General features: G+C 54.0%; 8 protein-coding genes across 8 annotated transcripts; 3 read left to right on the top strand and 5 right to left on the bottom strand.

Moving 5' to 3' along the window:
- Positions 1-36: 36 nt before the first annotated feature.
- Positions 37-1,459, bottom strand: BU26DRAFT_553487 (uncharacterized protein). Its single transcript, XM_033832210.1, has 2 exons — positions 801-1,459; positions 37-721 (listed from the first exon to the last, which is right to left on the bottom strand). The coding sequence occupies exons 1-2, from the start codon at positions 1,397-1,399 to the stop codon at positions 172-174; spliced, it is 1,149 nt and encodes a 382-aa protein (XP_033680648.1). The 5' UTR covers positions 1,400-1,459; the 3' UTR covers positions 37-171.
- A 237-nt stretch (positions 1,460-1,696) lies between these two features.
- On the bottom strand, positions 1,697-3,456 carry BU26DRAFT_462573 (MFS general substrate transporter). Its single transcript, XM_033825096.1, has 2 exons — positions 2,055-3,456; positions 1,697-2,002 (listed from the first exon to the last, which is right to left on the bottom strand). The coding sequence occupies exons 1-2, from the start codon at positions 3,111-3,113 to the stop codon at positions 1,748-1,750; spliced, it is 1,314 nt and encodes a 437-aa protein (XP_033680647.1). The 5' UTR covers positions 3,114-3,456; the 3' UTR covers positions 1,697-1,747.
- A 1,088-nt stretch (positions 3,457-4,544) lies between these two features.
- On the top strand, positions 4,545-6,612 carry BU26DRAFT_462570 (putative MFS transporter). The gene is made up of 4 exons (XM_033825095.1): positions 4,545-4,777; positions 4,830-4,956; positions 5,005-5,136; positions 5,189-6,612. Exons 1-4 carry the CDS (start codon positions 4,659-4,661, stop codon positions 6,347-6,349), a joined length of 1,539 nt encoding a protein of 512 aa, XP_033680646.1. The 5' UTR covers positions 4,545-4,658; the 3' UTR covers positions 6,350-6,612.
- Positions 6,612-8,111, top strand: BU26DRAFT_522047 (NAD(P)-binding protein). The gene is made up of 3 exons (XM_033829693.1): positions 6,612-6,898; positions 6,956-7,642; positions 7,701-8,111. Exons 1-3 carry the CDS (start codon positions 6,794-6,796, stop codon positions 7,989-7,991), a joined length of 1,083 nt encoding a protein of 360 aa, XP_033680645.1. The 5' UTR covers positions 6,612-6,793; the 3' UTR covers positions 7,992-8,111.
- A 626-nt stretch (positions 8,112-8,737) lies between these two features.
- On the bottom strand, positions 8,738-10,060 carry BU26DRAFT_433133 (cyclin-like protein; the record flags this gene model as incomplete). Its single annotated transcript, XM_033824016.1, has 3 exons — positions 8,738-9,189; positions 9,241-9,571; positions 9,635-10,060. 3 exons carry the CDS (start codon positions 10,058-10,060, stop codon positions 8,738-8,740), a joined length of 1,209 nt encoding a protein of 402 aa, XP_033680644.1.
- Positions 10,061-10,716: 656 nt separating this feature from the next.
- Positions 10,717-12,504, bottom strand: BU26DRAFT_568200 (cytochrome P450 61; the record flags this gene model as incomplete). The annotated part of the gene is made up of 4 exons (XM_033833745.1): positions 10,717-10,755; positions 10,812-12,063; positions 12,142-12,292; positions 12,342-12,504. The coding sequence occupies 4 exons, from the start codon at positions 12,502-12,504 to the stop codon at positions 10,717-10,719; spliced, it is 1,605 nt and encodes a 534-aa protein (XP_033680643.1).
- A 276-nt stretch (positions 12,505-12,780) lies between these two features.
- On the bottom strand, positions 12,781-14,637 carry BU26DRAFT_72560 (uncharacterized protein). The gene is made up of 3 exons (XM_033836275.1): positions 14,424-14,637; positions 13,361-14,336; positions 12,781-13,299 (listed from the first exon to the last, which is right to left on the bottom strand). Exons 1-3 carry the CDS (start codon positions 14,495-14,497, stop codon positions 13,057-13,059), a joined length of 1,293 nt encoding a protein of 430 aa, XP_033680642.1. The 5' UTR covers positions 14,498-14,637; the 3' UTR covers positions 12,781-13,056.
- Positions 14,638-14,665: 28 nt separating this feature from the next.
- Positions 14,666-18,481, top strand: BU26DRAFT_522044 (DNA mismatch repair protein-like protein pms1). Its single transcript, XM_033829692.1, has 3 exons — positions 14,666-14,969; positions 15,020-15,485; positions 15,542-18,481. Exons 1-3 carry the CDS (start codon positions 14,840-14,842, stop codon positions 18,198-18,200), a joined length of 3,255 nt encoding a protein of 1,084 aa, XP_033680641.1. The 5' UTR covers positions 14,666-14,839; the 3' UTR covers positions 18,201-18,481.
- Positions 18,482-20,921: the final 2,440 nt, after the last annotated feature.

Raw genomic sequence — 20,921 nt, 5'->3', positions numbered from 1 at the left:
TGAGGTTTGGTGTTTTACTCGTGTTACTGATGATGTGTCTTTGCATTGCGTGTCGGTCTAGCTTAGCATTTAGAAGTCATAAAAATCCGCAAAAATAAAGCTTTTCTCTACCTACCTTCCCATGTCCACAGCTGCCAGAGGAGCTGCTGCAATGAGGCGCTTGCAATCTCCTCACCACCCTCTCATCCTCGGCCCCACCCTCTTCAGATCAAACCCCTTCTCCCTTTCATCCCACCCATCCTCTCCCGGCGGCCAATCAACCTCGACCTCAAACACCCCCAACTCCCTCCTTTCTGCAATCCCGCTCAACGGCTCAAATACCCATTCTTCATTACTAGTCAACACATCCGGTGCCTTTGCAAACAGCCACTCCGCGAACGCCGAATGGCATAACTGCATCTTCAGCAGCTCGAGCGAAGACATGTTGCCTAGGACCGCGCATGCCGCATACCAGGCGCCTGCGACGCTATCGTTGTTCGACGGGGAGGTGGTGGAGAGCAAGCTAGGAAGTGTATGAAGGTAGCTGTTGTACGTAGGCGGAAGGCGCTCTGTACTGCCGGTAAAAGAAGTGCGAGGCGCGATGTACTTCGCGTTGAGATAGACGGAGCGAATGGCATGGAAGTGGATGCGCGGCATAGTCACGCCGAACATAATGATAGCGTCGAGATCGAAGAATTGCCACGTGCGGTGCTTGTGCAACAAGTAGAACATATCGTGGTAACTATCGTCTTCCTTGATTAACGAACGGTTTACTCTCTCCAGTCATGCCGAAGCTCTTGAGTCGAGAGAAGAAGACTCACAATGCCCTAGATGTGTACATGAGATTCATAACCTCCCGTAGTCCTCCTTTTGGAGCCGCCGTTGACGTTGGGTACCGCGTTTCCGGGATCCACGACATATTGCCGTAAAGCAGATACGCGAAGGCGTGGCTAGTCAGACAGTTGCACATCCACTTCCGTCTCCTTTCCGCGTCTGCCGCGAAGCAGGGATATGCTTCCAGCCTGTATTCCGTCGCGGTGCTACGATGTTTGTAGCAGATCCTCGCAAGATGAATGTCTCCAAAGTCCAAGGCCAAGTCGTAGATCGCAAGGCGGATTTCCAATGGTAGGCGAAAGAGACCGCATTCCCGTATAGTCTCATTTTGCTCTGGGACAGTAGCACTCTGGACTTTCTCAAACGGCTGATGAGGCTGGTGGTGTGAGGAAAGCTCCCGGACTGGTTCCGGCCACCAGTAGGCGACCTCAGAATGGGGCGGAAGTTCATCGCACGCGTGCTTCCCGCGCTTGGATAAGTATGGCCAGGTGCAGGGAAGCAATTTCAGGAAGAAGTGCTTGTTGTCTTTCCATGACCAGAAGCGCTTGCGCCGAGGGTGGTTGCGCTTTACGGGATGTGGATACATAGATGTCCACCAGAGCTGAAAGTGGACGTATAATGTTGACTTTAGCGTTGTAGGTCTATGCTAAAGAAGAGATGTGTGTACAGAGTAGAGGTTGAGGCGGCGGGCGGGGCTAGGTCCAAAGATAGTATTGCGCTAACTTCTTTCAGCTCTTTGCATGCATTCGCCTTTCTAGTGATGATATGAGATCAAAGGAGGCAATGCAGTGATGATCGTACAGCTCCCAATTCCTCTGATCGTTTCACCTCCTCCTGGGATCTTGGCATGTGGTAGCAGTACCTCTATATCGTTCATTTCGCAGTTAACTTTCTAATCAACATGTACCTGCCCTTTCTTTCCTTATCCATCTACTCATTCCCTATCTTTCTGCTTCCTCCGTCTGATGACCCACCAAAGCCCCAACATCAGCGCACTAGCAACGAGATACATAAGCCCTGCCCATATCTGCGGATACAAGTAAGCCCATCGCCCGTTTTCCGGGCGTCGTAGCTTGAGCGCTATGACCTCTGCAAAAGTTACTGGCAAGATGATCGTTCCGAAAGCGAGGGCAAGCATGGAGGGGAGTTCGGGCAGGCCGGCAACTTCGACGCAGAGAGGGCTAATCGTCTTCATACTGTCAGTATGCTTGCACTAACGAACGAGGGCTTTTTATACTGACCATCCAAAACACGCCTAGGATCCCGCCGTTTGTGAGGGCGAAGATGACGAGAGGAGGGTACGAACTACCGGGGAGCCAGAATGCCCAAACTGTTATAGAGGTCGTGAGTGTAGCCAGGCCAGCTACTTCGATGCGGCCGTAGCGGTCTGACAGGAGCCCGACGCAGGGCCGTCCCACCATCGTTCCCAGATTCAACAGCGCAGTCACCGAGGCCGCTTTGGAAGGACTTAATCCTATCGACTTTGCGAAGTCGGACAGGGAGTACAGAATGACCATGTACCCGAGCATTGAGAAGAACCCCCACGATAGCAGCAAGGTGACCGGGAGACGGCGGAGTAAGCGGACATCGAAGGGGTGCATAGGCGGGCGGACGATGTGGTTCCGGTTGCGTAGGAGGCAGGTTGCGAGGATGTTCATCGTTCCCGATAGGATGCCAATGATGCGCAGGCTCCAGGCCAGACTAATACGGTCGATCATTGGCTGTGTTGCAAAAGACACAATGACACCCCCTAAGCCGGAACCGGCACTGTTGATCGAATTGGCGAGACTACGCTTTTTGTCGAACCACTGGCTTGTAATCGCCACGCTAGGGATAAATAAGAAGCCGACTCCTATTCCTACACACGCGCCTTGGCTTAGATAGAGCTGCCAGATGTGCGTGGCGAAGCTCGCTGCAATGAAGCCGCTAGTTTGCAGCGCCACGCCAAGGAACATTACGGGGTGCGTGCCGAGAGTGCGGACGAGGTAAGTTACTGGGGATGCGACGAGCATTGATAGTCCGAAATTGATCCCGCCGATGAAAGCATAGTCAAGGGACGTCGCGGAAGAGAAGTGGTTCGAGGACAGGTAGTACGCGAGGTAGACGCCATAGGACGCCAGGACGCCCCATGTGAAGGCATTGATAGTGAACACGGCACCGACGATGACCCAGCCGTAGCCTCCATCCGGAATCTGATGGTCGACTTCATCATTGGGTGGTATCTCCGGAGCAGGCAGTTCGACGCTGACCGGACGGTTTAGGTCTTCTGCTTCGTCGGCTTTGGAGTCTTTTTCAGACATGGCGGCAGTCTCGTATGATGGTCAGTCGTTCTGACCCATTGGGCCGAGAATATCGCCGACGGATGCTGGCTATAATTGTCCCTCTTGCGTATGATGTGGCACCAGTCGTTTGACGAAGGGTTTGCGGTCGTGATTCAATAAACACGCGCTCTTGGCGTTCTCTCTGCAGGACGGATATGGATGGAGCACTATGGCGTCTACAGGAAGGGCGCTGTTGAAGATTGCTCGAGTGGAAAAGTGTAACGACTGGAAAGGAGCTTCTAGCAGCCGGGGAAGAGGACGAAATGCACAAATCGTGAAGAAAAAGAGTAAGAGTTCGGAATGAATCAGGAATAGATGACGGCATTCGGCAAAGTGTCCCACTTACTGCATACGGTAGAGCGGGTAATGAACAGCTCTATAGGGAGGATCTTTTCTACTCGGAGTCTTTGTCCTGTACAGCATAATGGAACGGTGAAGACGTCCTGCATGTCAGATATTATTGAAGAAATGAGAAGTATTGACTTCCCTTCGAAGACAACTTCGTCAGGTCTCGGAGTCGACGGCAGAATGTCGGAAAAGTAGGGAACGTGTGTGGATACATATCCGAAGTCGCTCCCGGAAGATCAAGACGATCACTTACAAATTAGAAAACGGCCAATGGTCGCTTGTGGTCGTTGTAGCTTTCTTTCCGCCCTTGATTGCCATGAAAAGCCTAAGACTTTACCTTGAGTTCCGCTCCGTGGCCGGTTGTCATTCCGGGAGCCTCAGGGTCGTGGGAATGGACACGGTCCGACGTATCGGGTCTTATTCTGAGGCCAGCGAATGAACGGACCCTCGATGGCTTCGGAGAGTTTCGATAATGGTAAGTGCCATGTACTATTCTTTGAACGGTCGAGAGGAAATACATAGCGAAACAGCCACAGCTGAGGTTGAAGCAAGGCTGGACGTCGTGCTCGCGATGGTGTGGATAAATGCTGCAAGTGGCTTATCCCGACATCTACAGTACCCTACGCGTCAACAACTCTGAACGAATCCAGACCTTGCCGTCCGCGTAATGCCCTCCCCCGGATGTTCGCTTGGCCCACGACTCGCGCCAAATCCCCTGACGTTGCGGGGTATCCCTCCTCATCCTTCGCGGTGCTAGATCAAGGGCCGACAGCTCAGGCGCGGAAGCGAAACACGGCAGCGTTTTCGTACATCAGAGGAATCCCGCGGCGGTCACATTTCCCGGTTCGACTCGCCGCCGATCGGGTGGCTTTCTGGGGTAGCGCCGGCGCCGGCTGCTCTCCGCATGTTTCGTTGGCGCGGCGTCGTGCCAAGATTCACCGCCCGTCTGTGCAGGCTTATCGCGCGGGGCGCTTGCCTTGTTCGGGCTTGGCTCGGGGAGAATGGCGGCTTGGCGGAGAACGTGGGCGTGCACGAGCAGGCTCGTGAATTACGACAACAGGGGCGTTATCCGGACTACCGGGAGGTATAAGGATGGGACGCATCGTCGTGATTCCAGTCGCTGATCTTTCCATTGTTGTTACCGTTCTTTCGTGAAGTCCTTTGAGACCAGGAACCATGGCTGAGCCTCACGCTGCAACGCCGTTCGATGACAAGGCTGCTCATAGCCAGCATGAAGATTTGAAGGCGGAAGATACGCATATTGTCGCCGAACGAGGACATGCCGCGACTGATATGTGAGTGTTCCATCCCGTATGGGTTGAAAGGCATGGGCTTACCGGTTTGCAGCTATGGCCATTCGCTCGTCCATTTTGATCCCAAGGCCGAAGCCAGGCTGCGATGGAAGATTGACTTATACATCGTCCCGACCGTCTCCTTGCTCTACCTTTTCTGCTTCATCGACAGAGCCAACATCGTACGTCTTGTGCGCACCGAGCATGCCTCATTAGCTAAGCAGTCGTAGGGAAACGCAAAAATTGCCGGACTGGATAAGGACTTGGGCTTCACGGGTTACGATTACAATGCCGTTCTCTCTATGTTCTACATCAGCTACATCATTTTCGAGATCCCCAGCAACATGTGCTGCAAATGGGTGGTATGTCGAAAGCTCGCCTGTATTCGAATCTGATGCTGATTTGAGCCAACAGGGCCCGGGCTACTTCATCCCATTGATTTCGCTCGGTTTCGGTATCTGCTCCCTCGGCACAGCTTTCGTCCACAACTTCTCTTCGGTATCTGGCGTTCGCTTTTTGCTCGGCATCTTCGAGGCTGGAATGATGCCTGGCATCGCCTACTACTTGTCTCGATGGTACCGGAGGTCCGAGCTCGCTTTCCGTCTCTCTCTGTACATCGTCATGGCACCCTTGGCCGGAGCCTTCGGTGGTCTTCTAGCTTCTGGAATCCTCAAGCTGGATCACTTCGGCTCCCTCCACAAGTGGAGGATGATCTTTGCCATCGAGGGAATCATCACCATCGGGTTGTCGATCATCTCCTTCTTCACGCTCACGGACCGGCCCGCGACAGCCAGGTGGCTGACGCAAGAGGAGAAGGATCTGGCTGTTGCCCGCGTCAAGTCGGAGCGCGTTGGTACGACGGAAGTGCTCGACAAGATCGACGTCAAGAAAACACTCCGTGGCATCTTTAGCCCTGTCACGCTCGTTACGGCCTTCATCTTTCTGCTAAACAACATCACGGTCCAAGGCCTCGCCTTCTTCGCACCAACAATTGTCCAGACGATCTACCCCAAGGACACTGTTATCTCCCAGCAGCTGCACACCGTGCCTCCCTACGTTGTCGGAGCGTTCTTCACCGTCCTCTTCCCCTTCCTCAGCTGGAAGCTTGATAGGCGTCTCCACCTCTTCATCTGCAGCGCGCCGCTGATGATGACGGGCTACATCATGTTCTTGGCTTCCCACACCGCCAAAGTGCGCTACGGTGCCACCTTCCTCATCGCCTGTGGCGCCTTTTCCTTCGGAGCGCTCTGCAACGCCCAGGTGGCAGCCAACGTCGTCTCGGACACGGCACGCGCGTCCGCCATTGCAACCAACGTCATGTTTGGCAATATTGGGGGCTTGATCTCTACCTGGTCTTTCCTGCCGTTCGACAAGCCGGATTATCATATCGGGAATGGGCTGAATCTGGCCACGAGTTCTACGACGCTGATCCTATCCATCTGTCTATTGCTGTGGATGAAGATGAGTAATAAGAAGCGGGAGGCGAAGCACGTTGACGAGGAGCTTCAAGGCCTCAGTCTTCATCAACAGCAGGATTTGGATTGGAAGCACCCGGGTTTCAGGTGGAGGCCTTGAGGGGGAGGTGCCGGTGCTTCTGACGAAGCTCGCAAGATGTCTCCAACGAGCCGTAGCGCATTCTTTCAACACTGTCTTAGTTTCCGAGTCCATATATGTTCTTTGTAATCTGATATTCCTTTAAGGAGTTTACTCGGAGATGGCATGGAAGCAGTTCCAAGATCAACCAATCAGAAGCGTGACGCCGTTGAGGTGCAGATCTTCCCCGCGATGTGGACGACCTCGGCCCAGCTCGGCCATCGTCATCCTTCAGCGCAACAAACATGAATAATCCAATTCTTCATTTGATATATCCGCTTAAAATACTCCTTCCCAGGCCAATTGACCTCTGGCGTCGACTGATACCTCCTTGATTCCTCGTACATTGCACTCGACCGTCTACTCCAGGTTAAGCTTCTCCCCACAACCACCGCTTGAGCAAGCTTCCCGCTCCCAACCCACACAATGCCCTCTGCAATCGCAATCAAACAAGTCCCCGGCAAACCAGGCCAAGTCTACTACCCCCTCGAGACAATCACAATCCCAGAGCCCAACCCCTCAGAGAACCAAGTACGCCTCCCATCCCATCCCATCCCCTCCCTCTTTCCCTCCTAACAAACCTTCTAGACCGTTATCACCCTCCGCGCCGCCGCCCTCAACCACCGCGACCTCTTCATCCGCCAACACCTCTACCCGGGTACCACCTTTGGCGTCCCGCTCCTCGCCGACGGCGCCGGCGTCGTCACATCTACCGGCAGCTCGCCCGCCGCCTCGCAATGGCTCAACAAGCGCGTCATTCTCAACCCGGGGACAGGCTGGAAAGACTGCCCCGAGGGGCCCGAACACCCCGCGGGCTACGCGATCATGGGCGGCACGAAGATGAATCCCGCGGGCACACTAGCCGACGTGGTGCTCCTGGACGAAAGCGAGCTGGAAGAATGCCCGAGCCATCTGAGCGACGAGGAAGCCGCCGCGCTGCCGCTCACTGGGCTCACGGCGTGGAGAGCGTTCTTTACAAAGAGCGGGAATGCGCTGCCGGGGCGGAATATACTGGTTACGGGGATTGGGGGCGGCGTGGCGCTGATGGTGCTGCTTTTCGGCGTCGCGCAGGGGTGTAATGTGTTTGTTACGAGCGGGAACCAGGAGAAGATTGATAGGGCGGTTAAGCTGGGCGCGAAGGGAGGGGTTATATACAAGGAGAAGGGGTGGGAGAAGACACTGCAGGGGATGCTGCCGAAGGAACGTCCGTACCTGGATGCGGTTATCGATGGTGCGGGCGGAGATATCGTCTCCAAGAGCGTGCGGTTGCTCAAGGTTCGTCAGCCCTCTCTTCCTCGTCCAACCAACCCGCACTAACCCCAGATCCACCCAGACCGGCGGCATAATCTCCATCTACGGTATGACCATATCTCCCAAAATGGACTTCCTCATGTCCGCCGTTCTGCGCAACATCGAAGTGCGCGGATCCACAATGGGATCGCGCAAAGAATTCGCAGACATGGTGTCCTTCGTCCGCGAAAAGAAGCTGCGGCCTGTTGTGTCGCGGAGCGTGCACGGGCTGGATATCGGGAAGATTGATGGGCTGTTTGAGGACATGAAGAGTGCGAGTCAGTTTGGGAAGTTGGTTGTTACGCTGGGGGAGGCGGGGAGGAGTAAGTTGTAGATAGGTTTGTTGGAGTGTGATGAGATGAGTAGTAAATGGATGAAGTATGTGGTTTGGCTTCAACTTTCGTTCTTAAGGGACGCTAGGAGTCGATGCTTGAATGAAGAATAAAACCAAGTTCCAGCCCCTACCTCACCCTACCCTAGCTCATGAAGAAGACTCGGACCCTCGCCTCAAGGCCTATAGCCCTCTTCGAAGTTTTCTGGCCTCCCACACTTAACAATCCTTCCGCGTTACTAAAATCCAATGACTCTAAAAATCTAGTCGGCAAAAGGCTTCCTTCTATACCCATGCGCCACAGAATACTCAATCTCGGCTCGGAGAACGAGGTGTGGACCTGATCCTGGACGACCGAGGAGAGGCGGGATTGTACGGCTGCGCACCAATTGGCATATTGCGGGGCGCTGGTTCCGAATCTATGTACGGTCAGCGCGAGCGCTCAGCGAGGTCTCCTGGGAAGGGTAGAAGATGTAGGGGTGGCAGATTTGCCGCAGCTTCCGCCACGATTCTGCTTCCTGCCTCTACCCTTACCGCGGCCCCGACCATTGTCGCTCCTCGCTCGCCCTCTGCCTCCTCTTCCCCCTTCGTCTGCATGGCAGTCTCCAGAAGACGAAGCGGCTGATGCGGAGCGCCACCTGTCGCCGCCAAACCGGCGCGCAGAATCCTGTTTAAAGCCGCAAATTTAGCTTATATCATCAACAAGCAACAGAAAGTCCGAAACTAAAAGCCACGAAATCCACGCATATTCAACGCACTCGTCTTCGTTCGCGATCGCGGTCCGGCTCGGCCGGCACTTCCACCTCGTATTCTTCCATTTCCACAGTGAGATATTTGTCGACTTCTGCGCGTTCGTCGCGGGCTCGCTTCGCGTCGATCATGAAGCGGACAGTGCCATTCTGGCCGCGGATGCCGATGGCGGACGTGGGTGGGTGCATTGTTCCCGGAGAAATCGTGCCAGGGGTGGCAGGAGTGAGCGGGCTTGTGGGATCGATACCGTTGCGGGGTTTGACGCCGTTGGACATCTGCGAATCAGAGGCGGATTCTGAGGCGTAGGCAGCGTAGCGGGGAATATTGGCGGCCGATGCCTCTTGGTTTAGCTTGATCCGGACGTTGATGAAGGTTTCGAGGGAGTAGAGGGGCCCGACGGAGGTAGAACCGCGGTGGTGCGTGTACAAGTCCAGGAGGTCAAGCAGCGTTTCTGTCCCATAGTCAGCATAATTTGCATCCAACTCCTTGTGGTTTGGCTTACCCATGACCTCGGCTCGAGTCGTGTTCCATTTATTATACCGCATAACGCCCGTATCTACTATCTTGCTTGTATCCATCTCATGCAATCTTGCCGCGAGCTCGATGCACGCGATGGCCATTGTCGGCGTCGTCTGCTTCAGCGGCGCAAACGTCCTATACAAGTCGATGCTGAGGTTCCAAGCCGTCTTCGCCTCATTGTTTTTGTCGAAACCAAGCGTCCGCATAAGCTTAACCATGAGTTTCTGCGGGTAGCGATTGCGGAAGTCGAAACCGGCGCTTTCGAGCATGAGCCTTTCGAGGCCGATGATGAGCTTGGAGTGATTCTCGAAGCGCTATGCCAGCCTGTCAGCTATTTCCCCCCTTCTTTGCCCGCGTAGATAGAGAGGGAAACCCACCGGATCATCACTACTCAGACTCTCCCCAACACCAACCTTCAAATTCCAATACGCACACAAAATCTCCCTACTCTTCTTCAATGTATCCTCGATCTTGCACGCCGTGAACAGCGCCGCGGCCGCCGCATCTGCCCAATTATATTCCGTCTCCGCATGCAGCAACCTGAACTTGTGGTAATATATCACCGCCGTATTGAACGTGCGGACCGGGAGCTGCAAAGCGCGGCGGACCTGGTCAATGTATGTAACGCCCTGTAACCGCACGGCGTCCTCTTTAGCATCGCTCATGCCTAGCTCATTCAGAGCCTTTTGGATTCGCGATTGGAGAATGTAGGGCTTTGCGACCTCGATGTAGGACGGGTGCGGACCTACTCGTTCGCCATTGCGGTCGTGGTCGCGTTCGATGGGAGAGGCGGCGGGCGCCATGAGGGACTGTAGGGAGCGTCAAGCGTATGCGCAGTCGAGATAGATTGAGCGGGACGGGAAACCCGCCGCGGACAGCGAAGAACGCCTCGCCTGGATTGTATGCGGGCAAAATTGCTGAAGCTTGACTTTTTATGTCATTTGAGAAATGCGGCGGTCGAAACGGTCGGTGTCGAAGTGTGAGGTGGTGAAAGTGGGAAAAAGGTGCAAAAGTTGGGTGGTCATAGCTTCCTTAACGCCCACCTTGGCACTGACGAGCAGCCCCCAATCTCATGTGATGCTAGCTGGGCAGCTGATGATGTGGCACAGTGAGTAAGAAGCTTATAAGCACCACTCTTCATGTATTCCACTTCCATTACTATCTGTCCTGCTAATGCCTCGCCTTTATATACACCGTGCCACCCACCATCCCGGCCCGGCACTATTACCTATCCTTTTCCCACCATATTTATGTCCTCAAAAGGCCTGGGTGCTCTGTGACAAGCGCCATGGCGGAATCCATTAGGTCTAAGAGGCAAGAATGAAAGCCGACCCGTTCCAAGCCGGATCGTGGCTAACAATTCCTGAAGAACTGAATGCAACGATACAGGCCACGGACGCAAACGCAAGAATCGCTAAAATTGCGCATCTTATAGAAATGGAAGAGCAGGATGCTCCCTTTAGGCGGTACGCTCGGAGAAGGTGAGCAAGCAGTCGTCCTACGACTTGTTAGTAACCTAGTCTAGTGTTCGGTGCGCATACGCTGTCGGCTTACCATAGGGAAAATCGTAGCAAACACCTTAATTTCCTCACTCTTAGGCGTAATCTTATGCGTCCAGTCCAGCATCATACTCGCCTTGCCGATCAGGAGCATCAAATTAGCCTGGGCATATGTTTGCCCAATGCAGTAGTGCGGTCCGGTTCCGAATACAAGCCAATTCTTGACCTGTTTATCAGCATCGCCGGAAATCCATCGCTCTGGCTCGAAGGATTCGGGGTTGGGATACGCTTCGGGATCGTGTAGCGCCATGTAAGTCGTTGGGATAACCATGGAGCCTTTGGGAGCAGTGTAGCTATCGGTGATGGGGAAGTCTTTCTTCGCCACGTACGGAACCATGATGACGGGTGGGCGGTAGCGTAGGGTCTCCTTAACGACAGCGCGGGTCCAGGTCAGCTTTTCGATCGCATCCAGGCTGATCGGGGCATTGATATCGCCGTCCCTGGCAGCAAGGTTTTCGGCGCGAACCTTGTCCAAGAATTCGGGGCGATCGGCCATAATCTGGAATAGCCACGTACAGGCCGAAGAAGTGGCATCCTGGGAAGCGAAGAGGAAAGTAAGCAAGGTCATGGAGATCTCAACGTCGCTAAAGATGCGGATGAGCATGGAGGGCTTCTCGGAAGTAGGAACGTCTTCGCCGGCAGCCACCCTCTTGCGGTAGTTCTCGGATTCAAACATGGAAGCAACCCAGAAGTCGAGGATACACTCCTTCTCGCCCCCGGCAACCATACGAATCTTGCTCTTTGCAGCGCATTTAGCGAACTCTTCGATGACCATATCTGCGCATTTCTTGCCGTACCAGCTCTTCGTGAAAGGCAGAATGATCGGGAAGTTGACCAGCTCAAGCGCAGCAGTGATCGTGTAGTAGTCGTCCGCGATCCTTTTCACCGTCTCCTCGGACATATAGTGGCCTACAAAAGTCCGGCAGCTCAACGCGGTCATCAGCTCGCGGAACTCCGACATGAACGGAACCGGTTTGCCGTTATTCTCCACCTGAGAGATATGCACGAATTTCTTGAAGTACCGGTTGTAGATCTCTTCCTGGCCGGGGAGATACTGCTCGAGTGCTTGACGAGTGAACAGGCCGTTCAGACCTTTGCGGTAGTCAACATGGGCTTTGCCGTCCAGGAAGACCCAATTATTGGGGCGGAGGAGCTTATAGGCGGCATCGACGACGCAGGGCTTGACGAACGCAGGGGAGTTGAATATCTTGCGAGCCATGTCACGGGTGGAAGCGATAACGACGAACCTGAGCTCTGTCAGCATGCGCGGCGACTTAGAATAGCGAGAGCTTCGCATCCCAAGCCTGGGTTGGGGCGACACATACTTGTGGAACACGGACACGCAGCTCAGCGGACCGGAGGACCATTTCGCGTGATACTTGTTGAATTTGGGATTCATAGAATCCAGAAAGGGTCCAATGAAGGGTGCTTTCCATGCAGGGCCGACGATTGAACCCTTGTTCCAGATGTACTTGACTGATAGCGATTAGTTCGGCCCAGCAAAGCGGTCCAATTCGCGACGTACACTGATCGTACACAATTGCGCCGAGCAGAAGGGTCAGGACGAGCCTCCAGCCGCTGAGGTTATTCAGCATCGTATTCAAAATACCATTGGCGTCGAATTGCGCTATCGTATGCGCGACCTTCGCATCTGCCGTCGGCGAGACAAAGCTCGCGTTGACCGCCATCTCGCTGCGGGAAAGACGAAGCGCGCAGTGGCCGAGAAGGGGGAGGATTGAGGGAAGAGGAGACTCTAGGGATGCCAATTGAAGGTTGTTGACGAGCTCAGGGCTTTGCGAGGGGGGATTGACCGCCTTCAATTAATGATGCGGTCCGTGCCCGGTTGACAGTGGTACCAAACCCTTTCCGGACTAGCGCTGCTCTGGCTCGGCAAGTTTCGACTCCGAACTCGCCTTGATGGTGCCATTTCTGCGGGTCGACGCACGTCTACACCTGCATTTCTAAGCTGTCCCTGAATATTGGGCTGCGGAGAAGTGCTGATATTTCAAGGGCCCATATCACGTAGGCGCCCTATCCATGGATAAGTGGACGGATCGGAGCCATAATTCCACGGTTAGAGAGCTTGGCGCGATCTCTTTACCGTGGTCAAGGGGCAACCTCGGCCGAGGAAGAGCCAGCATGGGTTTCCATTTTCGAGAAGATCTTCAGAACTATATTCGCTGTTAAGCTTGCAGCGAGTGTCTGCCCCAAATATCCGATTGCCAGCGTGCATGTCGTGGCTACGGAGTCATCCTCCGCTTGCTCTCTGGTGACGCTACCCTTCCCTTTGGCCAATAAGCACCCTCTTCAATCGGGTACGTACACTGAGTATCCAGGGCTGAGGACAGACCCCATCGTCCCTTCAAAAACGCCGTAATGGCTGCACACGCGAAGCCTTCTTCTGGCGTGCCGTCTGATCGGGGCGCGATCCAGTAGTGGAATGGCGAATATGTGACCTCTTCTTTTCGAAGGATGGACTTTTCCTGTAGAGTGGGATGGGTTAGTAGGATAGCTCTTTAGAAAAACAGAGTAGGTAGAACTTACATATTCCCATTGTGTCTTTGTTAGGGAGAAGATGGCGCTGATGTTCCTGGGAAATGGCGTCCACGTCTCGTCGTGATGAAGGACGCTGATGTTAGCACCCGCGTCATGCTTTAAGGTATAGATAGATGGACGCATAGCTTCGAGGAGGTTTGTAAAGCGGCGGTTCTGCAATTCCAGACTGAGGACATTAAGACGTGTTCTAAGATTGAGGGCATCGTGACGTGTTCTAAAGGCAGTCATGATTATGAATTCGGCACGGCGATCGGGCGACGCAGTCCTCTCGCCCCATTCCCTGAGCGGCCCCAGATTAGAGAATATGCCCCGGTAGACTGTTTTCTCAGGTCGGCGGCCTGTGGAGGGCTCCGGTTTGATTGCATAGGTCCTGAAATGTTCGTACTTTATACGGATTTGAAGACTGCGGACGTAGTCGATGGGGAGCAGGCCGAGCGGCTGCACTTTGCTTTCGGGGCTTCGAGCAAAGCCACGAGCTGGGTCTGTGAAGAGGAAAGTGGAGAGAGTGTTGAATAGAGTGCAGATCGAGAAGATGTTGGATGAGTAATAAAACTTTGAGGCTTCGAACGCAACCTGGTGGCCCAAATAAACCGGGTTCAAAGTGCGATCGGTTGGAAGGACAACGCCAGAGGGTGGCGCAATGCTGTGATCATGGGTTACCGCTCCTTCCGGTATGATGAATGGCGTATTGGCGTCGTTGAAGGCCCGGTGCACCTGCGAGTCATCGTCGGCTGGCTCGACGTATGTCGTAAAGTGATGCGACCCGATCGGAATAGGTGCGTCTTCTAAGTATAGGTACGCATACACCATATCGCGAATCTCTTGTGGGAGTTTGGCGTACATCATGCTTGCAAATTGGCGACAATCGGCCTGAGCGTGGCATACCAGCTCTTCCTCAAAAGCCTTATCGATGCGATCCTTCTCCTGTTCTATCTCTTGTATCCTCCTTTGCAGCTCCTGATGCCTGTACGCTGGTTACTACCGAGCAGGCGCGATCAGATGCGGAGCGGACGATTCTTCGCCGGTTAGGCACTTGGGGAGATGCACTTACTCTTTCAGCTTTGCGTTTGACTGTTCCTTCAGCTGACGCAGTGCTGCCATTGAAGCTTCGATGTCGCTCGCCATGGTGTTGCAGACTTGTTGCCGGTTGTAGGGCTCCAATGTGAAAGCGTTGGGAGCGGGGTTTGCCAGGACATTCGTACTGCCGCGGGAGCCGGCTCGGTAGACAGCAGGGCCTTCTAGGTGATAGAGAGGTCTCCTTGATTCCCTAGAAACGTTTTCCTTCTGGCCCCACCGACCGCGGATGATCGTATTCACAGAGAGCCGTTCGGAGATGCACCTGCGGATGTAGGAGGCGTGGGGCGTAGGGCGTAGGGCAGGAATAAGCGAGCTTCCCGATTGGCTAGTCAGCTACGCGTCAACTTCGCGTAATCACCTGGACTCCAACGCCCGCCGGCATGGGTTGACATGGCCACCATCAAGCCCATCGAGGGTCGCTCGGTCCACCAGATCCAGTCCGGCCAGGTCATTGTCGACCTCCAGTCCGTATGCAAGGAGCTTGTAGAGAATAGCATCGATGCCGGCGCTACATCCATCGGTATGCTCGCCCGGCGCATAGCGGAGCATGATGGCTGACAATCTGCGTAGAGGTTCGCTTCAAGAACAATGGACTCGACGCTATTGAAGTCCAGGACAACGGTGCTGGCATCTCGCCAGAAGACTACGACACGATAGCCCTCAAGCACTACACCTCGAAGCTCTCTACCTACGATGACCTCTCCTCCCTCCAGACATTTGGCTTCCGCGGCGAAGCACTCTCCTCGCTCTGCGCGCTCTCCAAGTTTCATATCGTCACGGCACGAGCTTCCGATGGGCCAAAAGGCACAAAGCTCGAGTTTGAGCAGTCGGGACAGCTCAGGGGAACGTCTGTTGTGGCGGCGAAGCAAGGCACAACTGTGGTGGTGGAGTCGTTGTTCTACAACCTCCCCGTGAGACGGAAAGAGCTCGAGAAGACCATCAAGAGGGAGTACAACAAGGTTCTGGCACTTTTGAATGCGTATGCATGCGTCAGTACTGGCGTCAAGTTTTCCGTGAGCAACCAGCTACCGAAGGGGTAAGCAGGGGCGACAATATTCATATCAGCGTGGCAAGAAGCTGATGAGCAGGCAGGAAGAAAACGATAGCCTTCTCCACCAACTCGAATCCGAACACGAAAGAGAACATTGCAAACGTATTCGGTGCGAAGACGCTCGTAGCACTGATTCCGCTCAACCTCACTTTCGAGATGGACCCTTCGAATCGCCCTGGAGCCACCCAGAGCGCTCGGAATTGGAGCACGCAAGAAGATGCCGGCTCGCGCACAGTAGCAATTGTTGGTCACATTTCCCGTCCTGTTGTCGGCGAAGGGCGCCAGACGCCGGATAAGCAGATGTTTTTTGTTAATTCCCGCCCATGCACACTCCCGCAAGTCGCAAAAGCTTTTAACGAGGTCTACAAATCGTACAACATTACGCAGTCGCCTTTCATCTTCGCCGACATTAAACTCGACACGAATGCCTACGACGTCAATGTCAGCCCGGATAAAAGGACAATCCTTCTACATGATCAAACAACGCTATTGGAGAGCCTGAAGGAAGCTCTTATAGAGCTTTTTGAGGGACACGACCAAAGTGTGCCCCATGCACAGCTTCAGGGAAAGAGAACACCATCTCTTCCTTTCAAACCTCCAGTGTTCCAACATCGAGAAAGCGCTAGTTCGGCGGTGGAAGACCGGACGGAGCCCGATGATATGTTCGAAACGCGCAAGACATCTTCTACATCGGTGCAGGATGTGAACTCTTCAATGCCTTCTGGAGAGCTACCGCGACCTGGCTTCATCAAGGCCAGTTTGATCGAAAGATTCGCTGGTAGAGACACTCGGGAGAGGGCTATCACGCCTCCTAGACGAAGGAGAAGCATTTCGCCTGAGAGCGACAAAGTCACTGAAGAAAGAGTATTCCACCCAAATCCCAGGCGGAGGAGCGACTCACCAGAAGAGGCTCCCATGCCTCGACTGTCCACCCGACGATCGGCTTCACCATTATTTGAGCCAGAACGGGAGCCATCTCCTACTCGAGAGGGGGCGGAAGAAACTCCTCAGGCAGTACACGATTTCAATGCTCGTATCGCTTCTCAACATGCGAAACAAATGGAGAGGGAGCGCTCGTCAAGGTCCCCCAGGTCTGGGGAAGGAGAACAAGAAGAGGAAAACATCCCAGCTATCAAACAGACTCCACAGAAGCGTCTTTCACAAAGCACCATCCAAAATGCGTTCGACCGCATGCGACCTATGCGGACACCAGCGCAGCAGGCCACCATCACGATAGGCGACACAACGACTGTCTCTACTGTTGGCAGTGCGAGCCAGTCCCGAGCGTCGAAGCGTGCCCGAATACACACGCCGAAGTTGGGTCTAAACGGCACGCCTTTGAGCCAGACGCCGAAGCGGCCACTCTTCATGAAGAGTCTGCGCGGGTTTGCTGCTCCCGGCACTCAGTTAGAAGGAAGTGATGATGAGGAAGAGGAGGACAGCGAGGATGCCCCAGATAGCAGTATGCCAGATGCGCCCGCCCGCCCACCTTCTCCCCATAAGCAACTTCCTACGACTACATTCGAAGAACCAACGACCGACGATCTCGAGGAGTCGTCAAGCGCTCCTGTGCTGCCTCCCATCGAGGAAGACGTGGTAGAGATAGAGGAGCCGGATCCAATCGCTCCCGCAGATGATGGCTCGGACGATGAGTACATCGACGAGTCGGAGAAAAAAGCTCGCGAAGAAGCAAAGATTGCGATGATGATCGCCGAAGCCGAAGAAGCCGCTGCAAGACCCACAGAGATGAATCTCAAGCGGGCGAATAAGCTTTTCAATGTCTCGCAAAAGAAATATTCGACCCTTAATCTTGAGCGGGTCATTGACACAGATGCTGCTGCCATTCAGCAACATCTTGAACGACTCACCGCTACTCTTCAGGATGCTGAACAAAAAGAGCTACAAGATGTTGCACTGACGAGCACCCAGCTAAACAAAGAAGATCCCGAGGAACGCCTGTCACTGTCCGTGACAAAGTCCGACTTCAACAACATGCGCATCATTGGGCAATTCAATCTAGGCTTTATTCTTGCTGTTCGCCCTCCAACATCTACGTCGCCGACTTGTGACCTCTTCATCATCGACCAACATGCCTCTGATGAGAAATATAACTTCGAGCGCTTCTCGGCAACAACTGTGCTAGTCTCGCAGCGTCTCGTACACCCACACCCCCTCGAACTCACGGCTGTCGAAGAAGAAATCATCCTCGCAAACGAGAACTCATTGACGGCCAACGGCTTCGTCGTGGAGATGGATACATCGGGAGACACGGACGTGAGAAGAAGAGCGAAACTCACATCTCTGCCAATGAGCAAAGAAGTCACATTTACGCCGCATGACCTCGAAGAGCTTCTTGCCCTGGTTTTGGACAACCCGCCTTCATCCTCGACATCGATCTCGCCCCATATTCCACGTCCGAGCAAAGTCCGGAAGCTACTCGCAAGTCGGGCATGCAGAAGTTCTGTCATGATCGGCAAGACCCTAAAGAATACTCAGATGGAGACGATAGTAAAGCATATGGGCTCTATGGACAAGCCATGGTCTTGTCCGCACGGTAGACCAACGATGCGACATTTGTTCGGGCTTGAACAATGGGAAGGTTGGAAGGAGGGTGATGGAGTCACTGGGCTGGAAGAGGTTGGATTGAGCACGGATTGGGGTGTGTATCTGAAGAGCCAGAAAAGGAGGGCTCGCATGTAAGGTCTGGGTCGCATGACAAAAGAGGCGGGTACGGCGTAGTTGGAAGGTATTAATTGGTATTGTAGGCTTGATATACATAGGATGGGAGTTGAGCTACCCTGCGGGCGTTGGCCATTGGTGGCTACATGATAGACCAAGATCTTGCGAGCTACACAGTATGTGTTTGTATTTCTGTCCCAAGGGTCTTTGAGCGAGCTCGTTGTATTCGCTGTCTCCACCATAAATAGGCCAGGTGATCCGTCCGGTTTTATGACCCTAGCTACAATGAGAGCATGGCGAGGAAGTTTTGCGTGCCTCTCCTCCTCCTCATACCTTGCCGCGTCTTTCGATATGCATTGATGTGCTAATCAAGGGCCGATCTGTGGACCGAGGCAAAGAACAGGCTAGCGTGTATGAATCAGCGCGTGTCGGGGTGCACTTTCCATCACCCACCCAGAATTCCATCTAATCACTCTGTGAGCCAACATTGCCCCAAATGCAGCGGACATTTCTGAATACGAAGCTTCAGGCCTTGCACCATCCGTATGCGTAGGCCAGCATTGCTTCTTCCACTCCATTGACGTCTTCCATTCATAGTGATCACACAATCTGCCGATGCAACACGCCGCGACACTTGCCGGACTTTTCCAGCCAGGAAGCTCAAGAGGAGGCTAATATTGAGGCAGAACGGACCGTTGGACAAGGTTGCATCGTCGACTTCGTTAACTTCCGCGCAGACTACCAGTTTGCCAACAACAGCACGACGCTGTGATGATCGAATCTCGGCGTCGGGAAATCGTCAAGCAGCTTGAACAAAGTACAGCTCTACGCGATGGCACACGAAAAAGTCCCAGGGGGAGCGTCTGTGAAAAGGAAGGGGGAGCGTCCTTGCTTCTGTTTGCCGCGGTAGCAGTTGCATTCAAACATCCGTTGGAGTAACGTGCTATATGGCTCCCCTCGGAGGCGATAATCGACATTGGACTTTCGTCATCTCTTATCTATTCAGACAAGTCCCTCAACAGAGCGTGCGGTATCGAAACGCGGCCATCTCTGGGAGCTGGTGCTGAGGGATTACCTAGAGGGAAATGACGAGCTGTGGAGTAGTCGAGTGGATGATGGTGGAGAGAAGACCTAAGGTTATACCGATGATGCAGTATAACTTTTCTTTCATTTCCGACTTCATCGTTAGAGTAGGATGAGTATGTGGCTTGGGCCAAGAATTAAGCCGGAGTGTAGATGGTTGCACAACCAGCTGCGGAGGAGTACGAAGCGGGACAGGCTGGCAAAGACTAAGTACAGAACTCAGCCTCCCAGCATGGCAGAGCGCGCAGCATTAAGGAAGCTGCTGTCAAACCAACTTGAGCAAGATTCTAGGTCTTTAGTCCGTGGCGAATACGGCAGTCCTCTACCAGCGCCGCGCTCCTCTCTTCTCAACATACTTACAAGCTACACCCATAGACTTCGGCCCTGAGATGTTCAGGGGGTCAAAGGTGGCACGCGAGTAATCCGAGATCAGCTCAATCGAGAAACAGCGGAAAGGAACCGCGGCGTTGCTATCTGATCTCTCCAGCTGTGCGCTTCTTTTCGAGAACGGGATATCAATCTGCCACGGCCGCCGTCGGTTGGCTTATGGCTGCGTAGCGTTCTACATGCCAGACGAATGCCTTCTTCTGAGGTGCCAAGGGAAGACGATGCTACTTAACGAATCGTAGCGCAATGGGGCGAGGAGCCTAAAGGACGTCGAGCCCCAGCGTCCCAGATGTGCCGCGGGCGATATCGAACTCATAGGATTTTCTTTTCTCATGCAGCGCCTCTGCAAGCGCCTTTGCACCACCATGCGTGCTTTCGCATCCCGCCTGCCCCTAGCCATTTCTGCCTGCGTCACCTTTCGTCCATCACGCGGCGAGGAGTGGCCGCGCTGACGGGCTGTAGGCGACCCACGCCTCGGTATGTGTATACCGCCCACTGCAGAGCTGCCTGCGCGCGCTCCCCGCACGTTGGACCTGGGCCAGTCACATGCTGCGCAGCAACTCGGCACATGCTGTTACTTGCCGGTATTAGGCGAGGTGAGAGGTGAGAGGTCCAACAAGACATGCGTCAATACGATCTACACCAACGTCCTGCAGCACCTCGCTTATTGCTGATAAACTTTGATTTGTAGACTCTTCTCACCGGGAACTATCTTGCTGCATATAACCCCAGCTGGTGGGCATCTTTATACAAGATATCAATGTTAACATCAGCAGAGTCGACTCTCTTTGCTTCCCTTTCCGCTGCCTTGTTGAATCTCCATTCTAGGCCTTATCATCTTCGTTGTCCCCCAACACTTTCCCTTCCTGCGGGCCTGAACGAGGTTTCGAACCTGGCTACCAGCCATCGTATAAGAATCCAGGACATGGACCAGATAGAGACGTCTCCAAAACATCCCTTTGCATGGCCCACACTGCACTCTCTACCTTCCTATGAAGAAAGCCGACTCTATTCTTCACTACGTCCTATCGATCCTCAGCATCACAACCAAGGCTCCCTTTGTAAACCCAGTCATGCCGGGCGGCCACCAATCCCTCCTACCAGACATCATCTAGACAACTATCGAGCAAAGACGCCTCGTCCTCCGTCATGTCCAACGTATGACCTGCTTCATCCTCCTCCATCACTGTTATCCACCCAGGAGCCGGAACAGATAGATTCCGGCGACCGCGCAAGGCACGGTGGTAGCCTGGCACTGGGCAACAAGGGTAC

Source organism: Trematosphaeria pertusa, assembly GCF_010094035.1.
Source record: "Trematosphaeria pertusa strain CBS 122368 unplaced genomic scaffold BU26scaffold_12, whole genome shotgun sequence".
Taxonomy (NCBI): Eukaryota; Fungi; Ascomycota; class Dothideomycetes; order Pleosporales; family Trematosphaeriaceae; genus Trematosphaeria; species Trematosphaeria pertusa.
The sequence above is the reverse complement of the archived record's forward strand: the minus strand, read 5'-3'. Positions and strand labels throughout refer to the sequence as shown.

Coding starts and splice junctions, on each gene's coding strand:
- BU26DRAFT_553487 (XM_033832210.1), bottom strand. CDS start 1,399: ATGTATCCACATCCCGTAAAGCGCAACCACCCTCGGCGCAAGCGCTTC. Junction 722..800: donor ATGTACACATCTAGGGCATT/GTGAGTCTTCTT, acceptor GGAAGACGATAG/TTACCACGATATGTTCTACT.
- BU26DRAFT_462573 (XM_033825096.1), bottom strand. CDS start 3,113: ATGTCTGAAAAAGACTCCAAAGCCGACGAAGCAGAAGACCTAAACCGT. Junction 2,003..2,054: donor TCCTAGGCGTGTTTTGGATG/GTCAGTATAAAA, acceptor GACAGTATGAAG/ACGATTAGCCCTCTCTGCGT.
- BU26DRAFT_462570 (XM_033825095.1), top strand. CDS start 4,659: ATGGCTGAGCCTCACGCTGCAACGCCGTTCGATGACAAGGCTGCTCAT. Junction 4,778..4,829: donor GGACATGCCGCGACTGATAT/GTGAGTGTTCCA, acceptor ACCGGTTTGCAG/CTATGGCCATTCGCTCGTCC. Junction 4,957..5,004: donor TCATCGACAGAGCCAACATC/GTACGTCTTGTG, acceptor AAGCAGTCGTAG/GGAAACGCAAAAATTGCCGG.
- BU26DRAFT_522047 (XM_033829693.1), top strand. CDS start 6,794: ATGCCCTCTGCAATCGCAATCAAACAAGTCCCCGGCAAACCAGGCCAA. Junction 6,899..6,955: donor CCAACCCCTCAGAGAACCAA/GTACGCCTCCCA, acceptor CAAACCTTCTAG/ACCGTTATCACCCTCCGCGC. Junction 7,643..7,700: donor AGAGCGTGCGGTTGCTCAAG/GTTCGTCAGCCC, acceptor AGATCCACCCAG/ACCGGCGGCATAATCTCCAT.
- BU26DRAFT_72560 (XM_033836275.1), bottom strand. CDS start 14,497: ATGGCGAGCGACATCGAAGCTTCAATGGCAGCACTGCGTCAGCTGAAG. Junction 14,337..14,423: donor TCAAACGCAAAGCTGAAAGA/GTAAGTGCATCT, acceptor ACCAGCGTACAG/GCATCAGGAGCTGCAAAGGA. Junction 13,300..13,360: donor CAAAGACACAATGGGAATAT/GTAAGTTCTACC, acceptor CCCACTCTACAG/GAAAAGTCCATCCTTCGAAA.
- BU26DRAFT_522044 (XM_033829692.1), top strand. CDS start 14,840: ATGGCCACCATCAAGCCCATCGAGGGTCGCTCGGTCCACCAGATCCAG. Junction 14,970..15,019: donor TGCCGGCGCTACATCCATCG/GTATGCTCGCCC, acceptor CAATCTGCGTAG/AGGTTCGCTTCAAGAACAAT. Junction 15,486..15,541: donor AGCAACCAGCTACCGAAGGG/GTAAGCAGGGGC, acceptor ATGAGCAGGCAG/GAAGAAAACGATAGCCTTCT.